Source organism: Heloderma suspectum, chromosome 1 (genome assembly GCF_057233095.1).
Source record: "Heloderma suspectum isolate Gila_16-S chromosome 1, 16-S_ref, whole genome shotgun sequence".
Taxonomy (NCBI): Eukaryota; Metazoa; Chordata; class Lepidosauria; order Squamata; family Helodermatidae; genus Heloderma; species Heloderma suspectum.
In genome coordinates, this window is record NC_139458.1 from 349,370,830 (window position 1) to 349,385,449 (window position 14,620).

Consider the following 14,620-nt stretch of genomic DNA (forward strand, 5'->3'; position numbering starts at 1 on the left):
CTGCATCGTGGACAATTATGCACATGGAGGTTGCATGCTCAGCACGTGCAGAGGTGGGGGAAGAAGCCACGGTGGCTTCTCCCCCCCCCTGCATGATTGTGCAAACAGTGTCTCCCAAAAAGAGAGAGGAAGGGCACTGAGCTCTGCTCCTGTTGGGAACACATAGATAATCAGTACCTGATTCTACTTCTGTTACTTACTTGATACATTTGAACAAGTAGTATTTAGTTAACCTCTTCAATAAGCCATTGTAGTCCATCAGACAGCATTCAGCTTAGTTTGGGATACGTTGGGTTTACATCACAGTTCTTCTGCTTTGGAGTTTCTCAGTCTGGGGCATATATATTTTTTGGTCTGCCTAATGGCCTTTAATGGTGATTTAACACTCAAGACTTGTAGATGAGGGTTGCACACTGAAATGTCGTATGAATATTTTTTTTAATATAATGATCAGATCCATCCTTTCCTTTTGGGACACGGAAATAAATCTGAAAGCAATTGACCACACTAGAAAACCTGACTACAACGAAAAGGAAGATATGTGCAACACCACACCCAGTTTAAAAACAGGGATGCCCAATCATAAATCTGCGAGGTAAACATAAGTAGCTCACATGTGTGCTTTCGCACACTTAGGGATGCAGAGCGAGGTCCTCCACAAACAGAAACACTCTGGAGAAGAGACGGGAACCCCCCTCCTTCCTATAGGGATGAGCTGTAACCAACAACTAGCAGAACACAAGGGGATAGAGTATTGTTCTTGGTTCATTTCATTCACTGTCTAGCTAAGGAAATGACGAGAAGGAAATTGCTCTCCCCTGCCTCAGGAACCATGTGGCAATCTAAGATAAGGCAAACCAGTTGCTAATTTGAGTATAAAAGCAGGAAATGTGATACACTGATTTCCTTTCATGCAAACAGAACAATGTGAGGGAATATGTGAGCACATTTTTTCCAAGTCAAATTTCTAACATATACCAAGTGCTGTACTGTGGATACAAGACCGTTATTACTTTGACAATTTTGAATGCAATGGAAGTCAACTGTACTAGTTCTGGCATCCCATGGCCACCCAATTTCTGGAGTAAGTACTTATTAATAAGTTCTTTTAAAAAATGTGAATGAGAATATTTTTGATACCACGTTCTCTCTGAATTCTCTGTGTAACGTTGATCATTATATGATGTCTTTCCAATGTGTTCAACATAGACGTTTGTTCTAAAATTTCGCAATATATCTTACAGTGAGTATATTTGCAAATGGGCAAACCAAATATTTTAACTTTGCTATGCCACTTTCCCTGTCAAGTTTCATTAGATGTGTTCAAAATTTGAACAATAATTAGAAAAATGATATTGTTGTGCATTGAGCCAATTACTGATGGCGGTGTCAGCCAATTAAGGGAACTTTGTATAGAGTTTTGAATAGGTGAGGAATGCCTCAAGCTCTAATCCCTAACCTCTAGGGGAGTTTTGATGTTGACAACAATAAGTACAGAATTACTAGCTTCCCAGAGCTGAATCGTATAGAGAAGGTAATTTATATTTTGCCCACAAACAGGTAGGACATAAATTGGAAATGAGAAAGAATGCAATATCTTAAATTATTTATTTGGTTTTGTAGTCTGACACTAATTTGTCATATTCTAGGCCTTCATGATACCCCCATGACTGCTACACTTCATCTACCTCCCCCAGGCCAATGAGGAGTTTCCATTTCTGTTGCAAGCACCAGGCTATGAGAAAAGCACAGCTACTTACTTCCCTGTGGTAGAAGTAGTTCAGTGATCCAGTTGTCCCAACTTCTTCACTGCTCTGGTGTGAAGCACTCTGTGCACTGCACTGCAAAGGGCAGGGAGTACAGGATTAGAGGCAATCAGTGAAATATTGAGATGGTGGTGAGGGAGACAAACTTCCCCTGTTTTTCCCTGACATGAGCGCTCCTAAGGCCATGATTCTCTAAGTGGGAAGCTAGATTCTGCAAAGAAGTATGGACGGTGCCCTATCACCATAAACTATAAACTAATGCAATGGTGACTCCAGGTTTTGAGGGCTCTTGGGCAGAACACTCTGAATGGGTCCCCTCCGTCCCTTCTCACTGCCATTGTCATCAGCTGCTATTGCTCCTCATCCTTTCTCCTCATTGCTGTCACTTGCTTGCTTGACAGGCAAAAAGCCAGGAAGCAAGTAGGCAGTGGCATCTATGCCTCCTTCTTCTTCCCACCACTGTTGTCTGGGCCAGAGAGAGAAAAAGGTGAACAAATAGGTTCCTATAGCAAGGACGAGGAGCAACTCCATGAGGCTCTTCTCAGTGGACCCCTGCTAGGGTGTGGGCCCTTGGCAGGTGCCCAAACATACCTCTTCTTGATGCTGGCTCTGGTCTCAAAGAAACACCAAACTGGGCCCTTATTTTGTGAGTTTCTCACTTCTCTGGTATTCCATCTTTGGTATAGCACTTCTCCCATACTTAAAGCACACAGATTATTCTTCACCACAGGTGAACTGCAGCACAGGAAGCTGAAATACTTTACTTCATAGAATGTTATGCTTATAATGGTTTTTATAAGACTAGCGCAGCCTTCCCCAATCTGCCCTTGAGTTATGCTGGATTATACTTTAAATCATCCCCAGGCAACAAAGCCATTTCCCCAGGCTGGGAAAGGTTGAATTAATCAAATTCCTTAGGGAACTTTCATCCATCCCTATCTGTCACTCAAATGTGGAAAGAGCCCATATTTATAGAGGTGGGTTGCAGGAGGGGAGGGATCACTGCCCATTTCTTTACAATAGTTTGTGGTACCACTATTCACTTGGCCCATTTTTTTCCATAGGAAAAAAAGTTCAGAGCACCTGTCGAATTTCTGATATGCTTCACACGTATGTGTGCGTATCTTCACGTGTGATACGCTTCACACGTATCTATTAAATGCAAGGGCCCATCCCAAACAAGGTGATGGCAACACTTATTTAAACTCCCACTACAACCCTGCTCTCCCCTTCCCATTTCTATAGAAGTTGTTTGTTATGGCTAATCTAGCAATTAGAATAAAATAAAAAAGCCAGGATGGGAGTTGCTTGCTTCCTTCCTTCTTAGCAATCAAGCATAGGGTGCCACCTTTTCACGTAGCCAAGTTCTTGTGCTTTTAAAAGCTGCCTACTAGCCAGCAATTCAACAGGAAAACATTTCACCATCACTGCAACTGCCTGCCAGCAAAGTTCTACCTGCTGATTTTCTAATTATTATACAGAAAATAATAACCAAGGCCTTTGCCAGGTATATTGGATCTTCACTTATGAACTTCACAAACTTCTTTTGGTTCCATTCTGTGTACAAGTGTATGTAAAATATCATAGCAAGGCACTCACAGTAAATGTAAATAAATAAGTAAGGGGACTGGAGCTAGGAAATAACCAAAGTGAAAGAGCTCCAAGGAGATGCCTGAAGAATGGGAAGGAAAATTCTGTTTTGGATCTAGGGCTTCTGAGGATGCACAGTGAGCATTTCCTTTAATGAATACCAGCAGCATGCACCTTCAAGAAATCTGGATGTGGAGGCATGGGCATTAACGTCCATGGAAGCAAAACATACATGTTCAGTAACATTTGATGCTTTTAAACAGGGATAATCTCAGTAATAATTGGACTAGGATAGAATCCTGCGGAATTCTGATACCGGGGCAATCATGGAATTTCTGAGTTGCTGAAAAGTGAAAAGAAACTAGCCATGATTAAATGCAGGGGAGTAGGATATTCATTTTATTCAAGGATCCTTGAAATGGTTTTTTTCCAGAGTGGGTTGGGGGAAAACAACTCATTTTTCTCAATGCTACAATATTATTGAAATTTTACAATTATGAATGCAATCCTACATGCCCCCCTCCCAATGCTGATGGTAGGAAGGGGCTAGGTGAGGACGGTATGTTGGTGGCTTGCTGGCAACCTCTGCTGTCAGGGAGGAGTACGCCACCACAGGGGATCTGCCACAGTGGAGGCCCCAGCTGAGCCCGGGTGGGCGGAATGCTGCCGCCGCCACTTCTCCCGCTGGTAGTAGCTGGCAGAAAGCTCCGAAATAGGTCATTCCTGAGGTGGGAAGGCACCAGCTGGAGATCTGCTGGATCCAAAGCCATTCCATTTCCCCAAGCAGGCCTAATCCAGGCCTATCAGCTGTGCCAGCCCTGGAACTAGCTAGCTAATCCCCCCACCTCACTGCCATTGGGAGGATGGGTTAGGAACGCAGAGATCCACCAAGTTAAAAGGGTGGGCAAAACCTCACCATGACCTTTTGCCCCGGAGATCCGCTGCTCTGCTCTTTCCTGGCCCGACTTAAGATTTCTCTGCCTGTGTGTCTTGAAAAGACAGAAGCCAAAATCATCAAAACATCTGCATTTGACATTTGTTGTTTCCAAGCTAAATAAAGCCTATTTTATTGTTAAAGGACCAAAGTGTCCCTACATCAGCCACGTCCCAGCTGTCCCATTTCAGATTATCTGAAGACTTTGGAGGTACGTTCTCTTACAGGGTTGCCAGTGGTTTCTATCCTGTGCCTCTTTGGATGTTTCCTGCATATCAAGTTGGCAGAGCCAGCTAGGCCAATTCATTTTTTTCTCCCTAGACAGTTGGCAACCCAAATTGTTTCAGAGCTTATGGTGCAGTTAAAACATGGACTGATCTGCTGTGATGCCATAAAGGGAATAAAAGATATAGAGCAAAAGGGTGGGACCTGGGGTTTCAGCAACGGACTAGGCACGAGAGGATGCTCATTTGCCACCCCAGCTTCCTCGTAATTTGACTGGACACAGTTGTTTCACTTTTAAGCAAAGGCAGGAGTAGAGGCATGCTCTTGTAGAGGGGAGGCGCCATAGCCAGTAGTGCAGCTACAGGGGCGGGGAGGGCTGGGCTGTGGGGCCCTGAGAGACCCGGGCTCTAGTTCCCACTTGGCCATGGAAGCTCACTGGGTGACTTTGGGCCAATCACAGACTCTCAGCCCAACCTACCTCACAGGGTGGTTGTTGTGAGGCTAAAATGGAGAGGAGGAGGATTATGCCTTGGGTTCCTTAAGGAGGAAAAAAGGTGGGATATAAATGTAATACATACATACATACATACATACATACATAAACAAACAAACAAATAAATAAATGTGCACCTCTACTCCTGCCTTTACTTAAAAGTGAAACATCAGTGTCCAGTCAAATTATTAGGATGCTGGGGTGGCAAATGAGTAGCAGGTGATGGAGCAGTGGCAGACAGGGCCAGTCTCAGCCCCTGGGCTGGCATGGGCATGCCAGGGACCCCCAGGGCTGACATGGGTTACCGCAGCATCCGTTCTTTCTTTTTATTTTTTAAACATGTTATATTCAGGGGGCAGCTGGCTGGACATGCACATCTTTACAGATGTCCTTTAAAAAACACTTTAAGAAGATATTCTCCTTTTCTACAGCAAAATGGTGCTTCTTCCCAAGCAGAAGTGTTTAGCATCAGGGCAGCAGAAGCAAATTTTATTCCTGCAGTCATGATGGTGCTGTGATTTAAGTGACTTTAAAATGCAAAACTGCACATGCTCAGAGTATTTCTTGCTTTCTTTTTTAGGTCATTGGGATTGGCAAACAGCTCTTGTTTCTTTGTTTGTTTGTTTTCTCTAACAAAGCAGGAATGTAGAAGCAGTTCTAAAGCATGGAATGACAGGGGCGGGGAGGGGCGGGATGGGGTGGGAGTGGGGGGAGAAGAGAAACATTAGTTGTGTGCTTCACAATGGAAGTAATACACATGGCCATCTAAAGGTCTGCATAAATCCATTAACTCCAGGGGATTAAATGACCTGGCTGCATCACTGGCCATAGCTAGGCATGGCAGAGAATTCTGCCACGGATCGTGGTGAGGCCGAATGCCAGTGCATTCGGCCCCCTGAAATCCATGGCGGAACGAAGCCCCTGCCCCCAGCCCATGAAATGGGCCCAGAACGGAGCCTACCTTTGTCGGCTGTTCCGGTGCTCCTCGAATGGTGGCCGCGACTGCAGCCGTCATTCGTGTCTTTCGAATGGCCATGATAGGCTACGTAAATACTTATGTAGCCTATCACACCTAACGCAGGGACGCCATTTGCGTCCCTGCGGAGGCTGTGATAGGCTATGTAAATATTTATGTAGCCTATCATGGCAAAAAAAGGGAATGCAAATGGCGGCGGCTACGGTGGCTGCCATTTGCGTTCCCTTTTTCACCGTGATAGGCTACGTAAATATTTACGTAGCCTATCACAGCTAAAAAAGGGAATACAAATGGCAGCCGCTGTAGCCACTGCCATTTGCGTTCCCTTTTTTTTTTGCCTTGATAGGCTACGTAAATATTTATGTAGCCTATCACTGGCCAGCATAGGGACACAAATGGCATCCCTTACACAGGATGCCATTTGCGTCCGCAGCAGCCCAGCAGTGGCTGGAGGCCCCACTGCGGGTTGGCCTGGCTGATGGCTCCGCGGCCTGGCCACGGAGCGGAGCCAGCCGGGCAGGATTCCAGGGGAGAGGAACAGATTGCCTCCCCCACCTGTGGAACCCAGCGGAGCCAGGTAAGCAGGGTTTTGTACACCTCTAGCCATAGCACAGTGGTAGTTCACATGCTTTGCGTGCAAAAGGCTCCAGGTTTAATCCCAGGCAATTTCTAGGTAAAAGGGTCAAATAGCAGATTACAAGAAAGGCCTGGGACTTTGGGGAGCTGCTGCCAGTCAGAATAAACATTAGCAGGCTAGATGGACAAATAGTTTGACCTGGTATAAAGGTCTCCTAACATTAGATCGAGCCTTCAGGGAACAAGATTTGCAAGACTTTTCTCCCCATTGGCAACCCAATCCTATGCATGCAGTGATGGCCCAAGACAACTTGCTGCCTAAGGCAAAAAAACAAGATGGCACCTCCTACCCCCACCCTGACTTCTATGTATGGAAGCTGACTGGCTGTTTAATCTTACTTCAGTCCTGGTGACAGGACAGCACCCTTCACCATAGCCAAGGGTGGTAGGCTAGTTTAGAAAACTCAGGGGGAATGGTGGTGGGGTTGCTGCCGCTGCCCCCTCCAGCATCTGCCACTGGAGGTGGTCACTTCACTGTGCCTAATGGGAAGGCCAGCCTGTAGACATGCTTTCTTGGAACTATGTCCATGGTATTCAAGATAGTTTATTCTCAGATAGATATGCTTAGGATTGCAGCCTTAGATCAATTAGTTCTTGCTTTTGATTTGTAACAAGGTGACATATACAATGGGAATAATGATGTTAAGTTCTAGCACCCTGCTTCATTCTAATTCCGGTTATTTGCACTGATACAGAAATCAGCAGAATATCCACACTTGTGCTGGGAATATTTATTCACATATGACAGGAAAAGGAAGGCAGAGTTTATTTTTGATGTAAAGATAAGATTAATGCATGGCTTTTCTTCTCAGCTACGTTTCCCCCATGTTTCATCTTCACTAGTCACAAAGCCTTGCCTAAGACAGAGTGATCCGGAAAGAATTTGTTGATCAAATTTCTAATGTATTTGGCAAATGTTATTGCAGGATATTTGCTGATTGCTTCTGCTGTTGAATTTCCTTGTTACTATGGAACACCTGGAGCAACTTGGCTCCACGTCAGGCCTCTTGCTTGCCAAACTTTGCAAAAGTCATCTTAACTGATGGCTGCCCAACAACAGCAGGAAACTGGAACTTCCACCTAATTTAATTTTGAATATGAGTAGAGGTCATAAATCAAGGTCCCTTGAAAAGTGGCATCATTTTTCTAGGAGAGATACCTAGGCCTTGATGATGTTATTGTACCATGTACTGCCTAATTGCCTTCTGGAACTGTCATTATTACTATATGCTATATTGTAGATCATTGGACCTCTTACCATTTGTGGCAATAAATAAATAAATACAGACAAAATTACACACACAGCTTCTATATCACTTCAGTACTAGAGAAATGTCTCTAACAAAGACAGCTTTCTACATATATAGATACACTGACTATGTAAATGGCTGATTTTGTAATAATTTTTTTGTGTGGAAATAATCTAGAAGGCTTAAATATAATTGCCTTCTTTTGGCTATCGATTGAAGTTCCAAGAAAGCATCTTTCCAACCACGACAATTTCCGTGAAAGGTACTTCAGTGACTAACACAGTAGTTGGTTAACCAGATACAATAACAGGGCAGCCTCTTCAGTCTTTAAGATTTGTGCAGAAGAGGGAATTTGGCCAGATGTAGCTTGTCATGTCACAGTGCTGCAGGGTAAGAAAAACCTTCTGAAACACCCCCTTCCGTACAGGAATTGGAAATATAGGATCCCCATCCCTAACTGTGATGCTAGGGTTGCCAACTGACCAGAAAAATCGCCTGGTCTGCTCCGGTGGCTTTAACAGCAACTTGGTTTGCAGGAATCAGTGGGGAAGCTTTTCACAACATCATTGTCTGCTAATATCAACCTGTTATTAAAAGACTCAGGAGAGAAGCTGCTAACAAAAATTGGCAACTCTTGTTTGTGCTAAGTAAACAATTTGGAGTAATGGTTCTGGTATGTTACCACTGGGATATATATTGTGAAAATAACATTTATTGCCTTCCTACAGACGAATTTGCCAAATATTACCAAAGAAATATAGCAACACAGATACATACACATCCAAGGCTAGAGATGAGATAATCTGAAAAAGTACCATCATCGGAAGAAAGCACAGACTCACAGTCATAAATACCTCCTTTATTGAGATCACCAGCTTAGTCTGAACATTTCCTGTAGCTCCTTTCATAAGGAAAAACTGTGAAGTTAATCAGTATATAAGACTGAATGTAAGAAAGTTCAGAATCTTCTGAATTTTGCCATTAAAATGTATTTCAATGTTTGTCTGGATTGTTGTTTCTTTAAACTATGATATTGAAGCTGATATATCTATTCAAGTAAACTTCCTGCAGAGGGAAATAGTGTTATATCTATGCCATAGACAGACACATGAATCATTCTAGGGAAACACAACAACAAACATTGTGGAACAAATTTCTTTGTCTTGAGGCGGGGACAACAGACTGATGCATCAGACAACAGACTCATCTTCAAACTGATGGGTGAAACCCCATCTATGAGAAATGTTGCCAATCTTATCAAAACTTGAATTTCTCTTCTCTTGAAATTCTTCAAATGTTTTTACCTGATGGGGAGAAATCACTTTACTTCAAATGTTACTTTAGGCAAAATGTAAATGGCAGTCTTCTTCTCCCAGCCCTTCCCGACCATCTGCTCCCATCGGTAGTACATGCCCCGGTCTCCTCTTGTCTAGACTACTGTAATGCGCTCTACGTGGGGTTACCCTTGAAAATGGTTCGGAAGCTTCAGCTGGTGCAGAACGCGGTGGCTCGCCTGATTAAAGGCAGTCGCCAGCATGATCACATCACTCCAATGCTGAAGGAGTTGCACTGGTTACCAGTTGTTTTCCGGGCCAAATTCAGGGTGTTGGTTTTGACCTTTAAAACCCTATATGGTTCCGGCCCAGCCTACTGTGTCTCAAGGAGCACCTCCAGTAGCACCAGACAGGCAGCTTAACGAGATCAGCCTTGGATGGCCTTCTCTCTGTTCCATCAGCCAGGACAGCTAGGATGGTGAGGACAAGGGAGAGGGCCTTCTTTGTGGTGGCCCCCACTCTGTGGAACTTCCTCCCTAGGGAACTCCGCCATGCCCCCTCTTTAATGAGCTTCTGCCACGCTCTAAAAATGTGGTTGTTCAGGCAGGCTTTTGGGGTGGGTTACGGTATTTTTAGAAATATGATGTTTTAATCTAAAATTGTATTGTTTTAAAACCATATTGATGTACATCGCCCAGAACAGCCAGGTGACTGGCCAGATGGGCGATTAAGAAATTTAATACATACAAACATACATACATACATACATAAATGTTAGTGTGGTAAAATGGTTTAATTTCTTACAGAACACAAACCAGATGGTCTCAAACTGATGTTACATAAGTGGACTACAACTCGTGCAATGGGTTTTCTCAACTCCTCCTCCCCCTGCAGTCCCCCTGCATACACCTCAAACCTGCTCTGAGGATCCCCTACACCTCTAGAGCAGATTTGGATGGTGCAGGGCGGTTTAGGGGGAGGGGAAGGCTGCAGGCTGCATATAATATTGCTATATGGGTTTTGAATATCTTGAGGTTTGTAGATATTACCACACTCCTGCTATCACTTTCTTCATATGTATTATGAAAACTGACCACTAACATTATGCAAAATTGCAGTGTGATAAATCCTATACTGTAATCCAGGGGTCCCCAACATGGTGCCCCTGGGCATCGAAACTATTTATTTATCCCCCCCCCCTTTAAAAAAATACATACATGGATTTGTATGAAATGCATACAATTTTCTAGCAATTATACTTGGGCTGCAACAAAAGTGGATCAAATATCCAAATAAGTATCCATTTGAAGGTGATGTCTATATGCCATCAAATATTGATGTCTATATGCCATCAAATATTGAAAGCGTTGTAAGGTCCTCAATCCACTCCATTTTAGGAGGTGAATGTTTATCCTTCCAATGTTGTAATATTAGTCTTCTAACTGTCAAAAGGCCACAGAGAATCCATTTACTCTGACCAATTGTTAATTTCCATGAAGCAGGCAAATAATTTAAAGAGTGTGTACATCAGTGAATATTCAAGACTGTTCCGGTACAAAAATTTTCTATGTAATAACCTCCTTCCCCAAAGAAGCAACTACTGGACACTGCCAATAAGCATGAGCTGCATTGCACTGCCAGCAATTAGCTCAATTAGACAATCCCTTATTAAAGAGGTGTTGCAGTGTGCAGTAGACACGAAACAAACATTTTTGCTGATGAAGACACAGGCTAAGTTCCATAGATGCGACAGGTAGATGCCAAAGCAGTGATCCACAGATTAGTCATTTTGTGGTGGTGCCCACAGCAGTGTCTCAAAATTCCCAAATGCGCCTACAGGTTCAAAACAGTCGGGGACCCCTGCCAGTCTATTGACCTAGATTTCCGCCTCAGTGTGACTCACTTGAGAAGTGTAACCTCAACTGATATATGAACTAAAACACTGAGTACATACATAAGTTTAGTAGAGATATAATATTGTTGCCATTTCATACATCATAAGTGACCACATTGTTATTTTTCATTTTTAGATGGAATAATAATAGCATTTTCAGTTTCTATGGTCATTGGACTTGTAATTGGAGGCATAATCTGGGCTTTGTTGACCTGCCTGTCTAGTCGCAGAGCTAGCGCACATATTTCCCAGTGGAGCACCTCATCTTCCAGCCGGCGTACCAGAGCTTCTCATGGATGTGCTGCCAACAGGCCAGGATTTTACCGTAACAGCAGCTGTGAGCGCCGCAGCAACCTTAGCTTAGCCAGCCTCACCTTCCAAAGGCAAGCTTCCTTAGACCAGGCCAACTCCTTCCCAAGGAAATCAAGTTTCCGGGCCTCCACGTTTCACCCTTTTCTGCAGTGTCCTCCACTTCCTGTAGAAACGGAAAGTCAGCTGATTACTCTGGTACCCACCAGCACCACCACTACACTTGCTGGGAGCAGCCCCAACAGCCTAACTCATCCTGAATTCCATTGGTCCAACAGCCTCCGCGCCTGCCACTCAACGCAAACACCACCTCCTGCCTATGACTCTATCATAAAGGCTTTTCCAGACTCTTGACTTCTGATTCTTGGGATCAGATATAGAAAGAATCTCAGTTCTATGATTTTCTCTGGGAAGATACCTGTGATGCTTGCCAAAGCGGAAAGGACCTACAGCGCATGACAGTGTCTACACAACCTAGACAAGTTATGGTGTCACTGTGAGACAGATTACATAAGAGTGAAATGTGGATGTCCCTCAGCTTCTAAGACCTTCCTCACACTATCCACAATGGCCTGCAGGCTCCCTGTAGATTTATATTTCCCTTTGCATTGTAATCACGGCCTTTAGTTTAAATGATGTAAGCTTCTTCCCGTCTTAACCAGCTGACACCTTACTGAGGACACAACGCTAAGAACAGGTCTCTTTGTAGATATCCTATTTACTGTAGTGTTGTTGTCCTTTGTATTTAGAATTTCCTTCATCCTCTGGGAATTTTGATCCCTCACCTCCACCCCACTTTCAATTGTCCATCAGCTGGCAATCCTGTCATATGGCAGCAAGAGCTAGAGGAGAGTTCTTTAGGAGATCTTAAGGTTCAAAATGGTTTAGTATTTGTATAACCTTTTGCAAGGGCTAGGATCCTTCATTTTTAAAAAAGCTATATCTACTTCGAACCACAGCCTGATTAAGGTTGCAATCCCATACATGTTTACCTGGGAGTGAGTCCCATTGAATTCAGAAGGCTTTACTTTGGAGTAGATATGCATTCGACTGGGCTATAAGGATAGTCTTGTACAGCCAAACCCAGATGTGTATATGGGTGTCAGCAGTAGCTCCAGCCCCCTCTTGCCTTCTCAGATGTTCTGTGTAAAATCATGAGAATGGAGGTAATGGGGGCTAAGCAAATGCCAACCATTTATTTCTGCATCTCTTACCCACCAAGATTGATGGAATCATTCAGAATAGAAGGGTGAACAAGGTTTCCTCCATAACAAGTTGTTCAGCCCCCCCCCCATTAATAATGGAAACAATTTTGAAATGAGAATGATTTTAGGGTTACAAATGGTTTGTAACAGAGCTTCTATAATATATTATTCCATGCATATAACATTCATTTTCATAAGCATCATATGAGAAGACGTTATGTACTGTGCTTTTTCCTTTGCTACAATCCACACTGGATACGTACAGAAGTGTTTTTTGTGTGTTCAGGTTAAGGAAGCAGAAATATGAATTCTTTGGCCTGCAACCATTTTTGAAGTCAGTGGTTTATTGGTCTATGTTTAAAGAATTGCTGGGATCTATATTTTGTAAGCGTTGTGGAAATGTTGAGATTTAAATAAAACCAGAAACAGATTATACACACACACACACACACACACACACACACACACTTACATATATACACATACGTACATACATATATGCACATATACTATGCTAACTTGTACCCAAAAGGAATTTATTTGGGGGCAGGTTGTGGGTGGGGTCCACTCGATGTCTTTGCAAATCTAGGCCCAGCAAGGCACCGATTCTGTGGTTTTTGTTGCAGAGTATGTTGTGAACTGCCCAGAGAGATCCGGCTATTGGGCGCTATAGAAATGAAATAAATACATACATACATGAAATTTGATCACGTTTGAGACAGAAGACAACTACAAGCTTTAAATAGGCGCTTTAGGCACAATCCTATTGGAATGCTGTCCACTAGATGGAATCTTCTGACTTTGGAGGCTTCGAAGTATTCAGTGCCCTGCCAGGCTGCTGCCAGCAGGGCAGGAGGAGTGATGGAGGCAATTTTTGCCTCTCTGTCCTCCCGCACCCTTTTTCCTCTAGATAGGCCTTTGAGCCCGTCTAATGGAGGCGCACTGGTGGGGGCAGCACTGGGTTTCTCATATCCTGGCCCTTTCCCTCCCCTCCCTGCCCCCTGGAATGCCCCCTTTTAGACCTCTATGAGGTCCTCTGGGCTGCTTTTGTGACCTCGGAAACAGCCGGCATGGTTCTTTCCACAGTGGCTGTGAGGGGGGCAGGGGTGGTGGGAGGGATCGGATTGTGTAGTCCCCCGCCTTAGGAGTGTCTATGGCTTCAAGGAGGAGGATTCCAATGAATCCCATCGTCTGATGCTCTCCAGAGACCATAGGATTGCTCTCTTAGTTAATATTTACAGGCATCTTCTCGTTACATCTAAAGCAGGCAAAGTATGCAATAGTGAAACCAGAACCAGCCCCCCAACTCCATACATGCATGAGCCATTATTTTCCTCACTATACATATATATATACAGTGAGTTTTAATGAATGGCTGTCGCTTATGCTAAGTTTTGCCCTGCTGCCTAGAGATCCATGAAGGAAATGCTCTAGTGATCCTATTGCAATTTTCTGCCCTTGCCATCATTGATTATGAACAGATAATGATGTGAGTGTGGGACCTGGCAGACATTTGTGGGTCTTCTCTTTCTTGGCAGGAAGGTCTCACCATTTGAAGATGAGGTGATGACAACACGGATGACCTCTGACTTGATCTGTGTCCATATCCTTCAGCAGGTGGCCTGCTTGTCATTTTAGTTCCTCTCAGTTTCTGATTTTTACAGTCTGAAGTTAATTCTGGCAAGATCTACACTACTGCTTTATAGTGGTATTGAAGTGTAATGATAACTGTTGGGACACATTACATATTCTATATACTGCTATCATAATGTTATTTCCTGCTTTTTATTCCACATTATCCAAAATGCCACAACAAATATTGTGTGTCCTATGAGGTATAAATGCACAAGAAGGATATAGTGTTACCATGATGAGATCATAATGTTATGACATAAGGTGTAGCCTCCATGTTAGGGATGGTGGAGAATTCCGCCACGGACTCCAGTGAGGCTGAATTCCAGTGAATTCGCCCCCCCCCAAGTCCATGGCAGAACAGAGCAATCCCCCTACCAACCCGCAAAATCTTGGCAGATCGGCTCCTACCTGCCTCCTGCGGGTCCAGATCTGG

General features: G+C 43.7%; 1 protein-coding gene across 1 annotated transcript; it reads left to right on the top strand.

The window, feature by feature from the left end:
• The first annotated feature begins 904 nt into the window (after window positions 1–904).
• MYCT1 (MYC target 1) lies at window positions 905–14,314 on the top strand. Its single transcript, XM_084827856.1, has 2 exons — window positions 905–1,084; window positions 11,175–14,314. Exons 1-2 carry the CDS (start codon window positions 1,033–1,035, stop codon window positions 11,699–11,701), a joined length of 579 nt encoding a protein of 192 aa, XP_084683982.1. The 5' UTR covers window positions 905–1,032; the 3' UTR covers window positions 11,702–14,314.
• The last annotated feature ends 306 nt before the right edge of the window (window positions 14,315–14,620 follow it).

Coding starts and splice junctions, on each gene's coding strand:
- MYCT1 (XM_084827856.1), top strand. CDS start 1,033: ATGGAAGTCAACTGTACTAGTTCTGGCATCCCATGGCCACCCAATTTC. Junction 1,085..11,174: donor ATGGCCACCCAATTTCTGGA/GTAAGTACTTAT, acceptor TTTCATTTTTAG/ATGGAATAATAATAGCATTT.